This window comes from Gymnoscopelus microlampas, assembly GCF_963454915.1.
Source record: "Gymnoscopelus microlampas genome assembly, chromosome: 18".
NCBI classification, from domain to species: Eukaryota; Metazoa; Chordata; class Actinopteri; order Myctophiformes; family Myctophidae; genus Gymnoscopelus; species Gymnoscopelus microlampas.
Genome location: NC_139955.1, coordinates 41,353,884 through 41,360,279, shown reverse-complemented (window position 1 = coordinate 41,360,279; position 6,396 = coordinate 41,353,884). Strand labels below are relative to the sequence as shown.

The following is a 6,396-nucleotide window of genomic DNA, read 5'->3' as shown; positions in this document are numbered from 1 at the left end:
TCTGTCCACATTGGAGACAACAGCTGGATACTGGACACAGACCAGGTTACTGTTCGCAATATTCACAGTGGATGAACTACCGGCTCCACAGATCGGTTTCCTGTCTACAATGTCCACAGTGGATGAACCAGGGACAGGAAAGTGACTGTCTGTCAGTGTCAGTTCTTTCAACGTGAACCTCGACTTGGAATCCCTGCAATGTGCCATTATGATCCTACTCATACAGATGTATTAACACTTTAACGAAACCGCAAATTAATCATGCAGATGAATGGACATTGAAAGCAACAGCATGCCGTTAAGGCCAAAGAGCACATGCAACAAAGACCCAAGTCTACCGCCAAATGTGAGTTCTGACACTTAGTTTTGACATAAATCATCAACTATGTATGTCCTCTGTATGCACGTATATCCCCACCTCCATATTTGGGCAAGAGTGATGACATATTGATGATGCCTTGACGTCATAACAACCTTCACAAACTGCACACCTAGTAACTTGCGATCCATAGCTAAAGATCAGTTGCCCCCTGTGTATGACTATATATAGAGAAAAGACGTACCCATATATAGACAATAGACGTGATTATCTATATAAAATCTACAAATCTCTGAAGAATCATTACACCAACTTAGCTTCAATATTAGCTTTGGTTTAGCAAGTATATGGTCTACCCGATACTATGGAGAGCTCCCAAGACCATACATTAGATTCTTCCTCTAAGGACAGTTTTATTGGGAGTTACTATGACAGGATAACATTGAACCAACAAAGACCCAGTCTACGGCTGTCCCAAGCTTTGTCTGATCCTGACAGCAAAGCCGTCATTGAGGCAGTGATGAAACTTCAGGAGAAGATTACACGGAACCAAGCTCCCCCGTCCATGACGGACAACTCTAACATGAAAGCGCTGGGCTCTCAGCTGCAATCTGCGTTGGAGCGCTGTCAGGTCCTCGAGAAGAAATTGTACTACATGGAGAAGGCTGAGAAAGACAAGAAGACGAACATTGCCACTCTGGAGAAGAAACTTGTGGCATCAGAGCATGAACGTAAGCTCATGCAGGGGAACTTAGAGGATCTCCAGAAAGAGTTGAACCTCAACCTTAACCTAAGACTGTGTCCGCCGGCCGCTCTCATACCCAAGAAGAGGAAACCGGCAACCTCCAGGACATCCAGTATTGCTAGACGTAAAGAACCACAATCATCGCCCGGTTACACCAAGAAGAACCAAGTTCCCTTTGTTATTGGAACGTCAACGGGTCCAAGCCATTCGCTCTATGCTAACGTGCAGAGCGTCCACCATCTGATGAAGCAATACCAGCCCTGCGGGACCAAGAAAAGCCTGCACAGGACCCCGTATGCCTCCCCAGCCACACCTCACAATTCTGCCCCTGAGACCGAACGAGCGGGTCGGTCCCTGGGCTTTCTGTCTGACCTGCTCTTGTTGATTGCCTCCCGAGACACAACTGGCCTCTAAAAAAAACAAAACAAAAACATTTGTTTCCCCCAAGAATATAAATATTTTATCATAAAAATAAAATGGAGAACACACAGAGATGTGTTTTCATCCATCTTCTGAATGCACAGCAAGACACTGAAAGTCAGCCATTCCTTGGAATTAGTATGTAGTTCCAATGACCCCCAGTATGCCCATCTTGATGCGACTGTTCACAGGGTAGGGTACTTCTTGCGTGTCCGTCTCCTTACTCTGAGTAACAGGTTACTGGATGGGAGACGGTTTCCACACAGAGGATGACAGAAAGGGTCCCGAGGTCGCTAGCGCATTTCAAGTTGTCCGTTGGGGTCAGCATTATGTCTTTGACAATTTTGTTTCCTCAATTTTGTTTCCCTCCAATATTTTACAGCATTCTGTCCACATTGGAAACGACAGCTGGATACTGGACACAGACCAGGTTACTGTCCGCAATGTCCACAGTGGATGAACTACCGCCTCCACAGATTGGTTTCCTGTCCACAACATCCACAGTGGATAAACCAGGGACAGACACGTGACTGTCAGTGTCTGTTCTTTCAACGTGAACCTCAACTTGGAATCCCTGCAATGTGCTATTATGATCTTACAAATGTATTAACACTTTAACAAAACCGCAAATCAATCATGCTGATGAATGGACATCTTAATGCAACAATATGCTGTCACGGCCAAACAGCCAAATGCAACAAGGTACCAATAACAACCAATTCTACCGCCAAATGTATTTTGACACTTAGTTTGGACATGACTCATCAAACATGTATTTCCCCTGTATGCACGTATCTCCATTTTTGGGCAAGAGTGATGTCATATTGATGATGCCATGAAGTCATAACAATCTTCTCAAACTGCACACCTAGTAACTTGATATCCATAGTTACAGATTGCACAGGGAAGCCACCCCATTATTCAACATCTCCACAAGGAGGATAAGTTGTGTTGTTGCCCCCTGTGTGTGACTTAACTATATATAGTGAAAATACATACCCATATATAGACATTAGACATGATTATCTATATAAAATCTACAAATCTCTGAAACGTCATTATATCAACGTAGTTTCAATATTAGGTTTGGTTTAGCAGGTGTATGGTCTACCCGATACTATGGAGACCTACCACAACCATATTTTAGATTCTGCCTCTAAGGACAGTTTCATTGGGAGTTACTATGATCTACCCGACAGGATAACATTGAACCAACAAAGACCCAGTCTGCGGCTGTCCCGAGCTTTGTCTGATCTTGACAGCAAAGCCATCATTAAGGCAGTGATGAAACTTCAGGAGAAGATTACACGGAACCAAGCTCCCACGTCCGTGACGGACAACTCTAACATGAAAGCGCTGGGCTCTCAGCTGCAATCTGCGTTGGAGCGCTGTCAGGTCCTCGAGAAGAAATTGTACTACATGGAGAAGGCTGAGAAAGACAAGAAGACGAACATTGCCACTCTGGAGAAGAAACTTGTGGCATCAGAGCATGAGCGTAAGCTCCTGCAGGGGAACGTAGATGAGCTCCAGAAGGAGTTGAACCTCATCCTTAACCTGCGACTGTGTCCGCCGGCCGCTGAGGAGATCATACCCAAGAAGAAGAAACCGACAACCTCCAGGATATCCAGTACTGCTAGACGTAAAGAACCACAATCAACACCAAGTTACGCAAAGGAGAACCAAATTCCCTTTGTTATCGGAACATCAACGGGTCCAAGCCATTCGGTGTACGCCAACGTGCAGAGCATCGGCCATCTGATGAAGCAACACCAGCCCTGCGGGGCCAAGAAAAGCCTGCACAGGACCCCGTATGCATCCACTGCCACACCTCACAAATCAGCCCCCGAGACTGAACGAGCGGGTCGGTCCCTGGGCCTTCTGTCCGATCTGCTCTTGTCCCTGCAAGACGAGCTACAGCAGATGCACTTCAAGCACCAGGGGCTGGTGAGTCAGATAGACATGACCCAAGAATGCAAGCACAGAGAGGACCTGAAGAGAGATCTGGAAGCTCTGGTCCAGAAGATGGAGGTGAAGTCGGGTCAGATTGATAACCTCCGTAAACACCAGGAGGCAGCACAAAATCATCTGACACAAAAGACCCAAAACGGACAGATTGATAACCTACGCAAACACCAGGAGACAGTACAGAAACGGACACAGAAAACCCAAACCGCACAAGCGGAAGTATGCTGTGACTGCAGAGTGTGGGGCACTCCTTCTCAGGGTGCCAAGAAGAGGAGTGCCAGTAGAGCACCTCTCAACACGCAGCTTCTCAGAGACACTCAAAAGGTCCATGGCAGGCTGAAAAAAGATGACCTTTCCTGGGGGTTTTAAGGGCTTTTGAAGGACCCCTATTACATGCAGGCTTTTATCCCAGCACTAGTTGAAGCTCCAATGTCTTCCTACGTTTCCTTTCCTCTCTCAGGAACGACACACAGTGTTGCCAGATTCTGTGAGAGAAACAAGCAACCAGGTCTAGGAAAACCAGCCCAAAAGAAGCGACTATGGGCCACATGAGCACTTTAGCATATACATCAGCTATTTGAAAATAGCAGATCTACAAGCTCACAACGCGTTGAAATGCGACGCGTTGTGAGCTTGTAGATCTGCTATTTTCAAATAAAATCTTGCGGGGAAATTATAATAAGCAGATCTGGCAACCCTGACGACAAAGGGTTTCTTAGAACAGGCACCTCTGTCGTTTATGAATAAGGAACAGGGTTTAGGGGATGCAACCCGGGGTTGCATATTTGCATATAATTACGTTTAGGGATTGCCTGCATGTGCACACATTGGCATCCTTCACTCACTGGTAGGTATGGTGGTCTGAAAAATATGACCTGTCTTGGCTAAACAAATTGAAAATTGTTATACATCTCATAAAGCACATGAGAAGCACCATCTCATCGCACTCATAATAATTAAATATGCTTTAATGCATGTGTTATTCTTTATTTTTTTATGAAAAATAAAATATTTATATTTTGGGGAGAAACAAAAGTTTTTTTGTTTAGTTTTTTTTAGAGGCACCTCAGATGGTGCACTAGGCAACCACATAGGTTGCATACAGTATGCCTAGAAACGCCCGACCCATTCCAAATGTAAACACTGTAGCTGTTTTCCTTGTATTATGGACTCTATTTTATATATATATCCTATAATAAATTTGCCTTATGCAGCTTTCACATTCCAATGTTAATGGGTGCAAATTGCCGTGTACTTGTAGTGACCTGAACATCAAGTTTTCTAGATATACTAATTGGATCTTTAACGCCCTACATGGTTGACCAGAGTCCCTCAGGGCTCTATACTAGTGTATTTGCCGTTTCTTTCCTCCCAATACGGATGCCGGGGTTTAACCCTTTAAATCCGGGAACGCATCTGTCATTTTAGATTTCTTTGGCTATTCAAAAATAGCAGATCTACAAGCTCGTAGCGATGAGCTTGTATATCTGCTATTTTTGAATAGCCCAAAGGAATCTAAAATGACACAGATGCGTCCCCGGATTGAATGGGTTAAGTGGTTAAGGCTCTTGCACACAGTCTGTATTTTTTGTCTGAAATTGTTGCCTCCGACACTTCGGTCCGTCACTCAAGATTTCAAATTAGGTTTGATTTTCTGCGTTTTCCATAGCCATCATCTGTATGTTACATGGCTCAACTTGCCGATGAGAAACATAAATATCTCGGCAAAGCTTTTTTTAAATCTTTTTACTTGATTTACAGTAGGTTTATTCACTATTTTCTACAGTGCTTTATTGCTGTTGTTTCCTTTAACCACACTCCAAAGTCGAAGACTCAGATGTCCAGAGACAACTGATAGCAAATGATAATTATTTCTCTCAGCGTTTCACTTACAGTACACAGTATGACTAATAGTCACATACTGTAAGTAAAATGGCTAAATAAATGGCTAAGCTATATATATTTACCTCGTTGTTTGTTGACTAGAATGTGTTTATTGCAGACTCATGGTCCATAGAAAAACATACAATAAACATAAATAAAAACAGTCCAAATGAACATGTTAGACAGGATATCTGTGAGTTATAAATACAGGCTTTTAAGCCAATGTCTCCTAAACCTAAGGTTAGAGGAGTATCTAGTGCAGCTCTTCTTCCCAGGGTTACTCATACTAACAATGATGCTATTCACAGACTCATCCAAGCGACACATGAATCTATGCATTAAGTTCCGAAAAAAAAACATTTGAAAAGTATTGACTCTTGCAGCCACAAGCATTTCACTCGCACTGCACCATCTAGGCCAGGGGTCTTCAACAGGGGGTCCGGGACCCCTGGGGGGTCCTCAGAGTTACTACAGGGGGTCCGCCAAATCTTTGTGTGATAGGACTTTTTCCTTTTACATTAACCACTTCAACCATAGCATCCCTTTTCTGAGGAGAATTTTAGCCAAAAATAGCAGATCTACAAGCTCACAGGCGTTGTGAGCTTGTAGATCGGCTATTTTTGGCAGAGTTATAGGTGTAAAGGAAAAAAGGGCAGCAAAAGTTTATCTTTAACACAATTTTATACAATATAGAGGGGGTCCCTGCTTCATCTCTCTCTCGGGGTCCTTGGCCTGAAAACGTTGAAGACCCCTGATCTAGGCCTTTTCCCGATGTCACTCTTGCCACTCTGGATAAAAGCATCTCCTAAATGCCCAAATTGTAAATCTCCTTTGATTAGAAATTGATATTCCAAAATAGTCTCTCCATTGTCTTGCATTGCATCAAAGTACATTTTTGCACATAAACGAGCACAAACAAAGGGGATTCTGACAATGTAAAAAACAAAAGACGACATATCACACATCGTTTTCTGCTCTGTTGCTTTTCGATGTGTACACTGCATAATCTTACATGTCTTCTTTCATATTCCTGGACCGATTATATGACAACGGTCGCAATCGT

At 43.5% G+C, this 6,396-nt stretch overlaps 1 protein-coding gene across 1 annotated transcript; it reads left to right on the top strand.

Annotated features, from left to right (window-relative positions):
* Positions 1 to 2,603: 2,603 nt before the first annotated feature.
* LOC311034061 (centrosomal protein cep57l1-like) lies at positions 2,604 to 3,818 on the top strand (the record flags this gene model as incomplete). The annotated part of the gene is made up of 1 exon (XM_084041801.1): positions 2,604 to 3,818. The coding sequence occupies one exon, from the start codon at positions 2,604 to 2,606 to the stop codon at positions 3,816 to 3,818; it is 1,215 nt and encodes a 404-aa protein (XP_083897927.1).
* Positions 3,819 to 6,396: the final 2,578 nt, after the last annotated feature.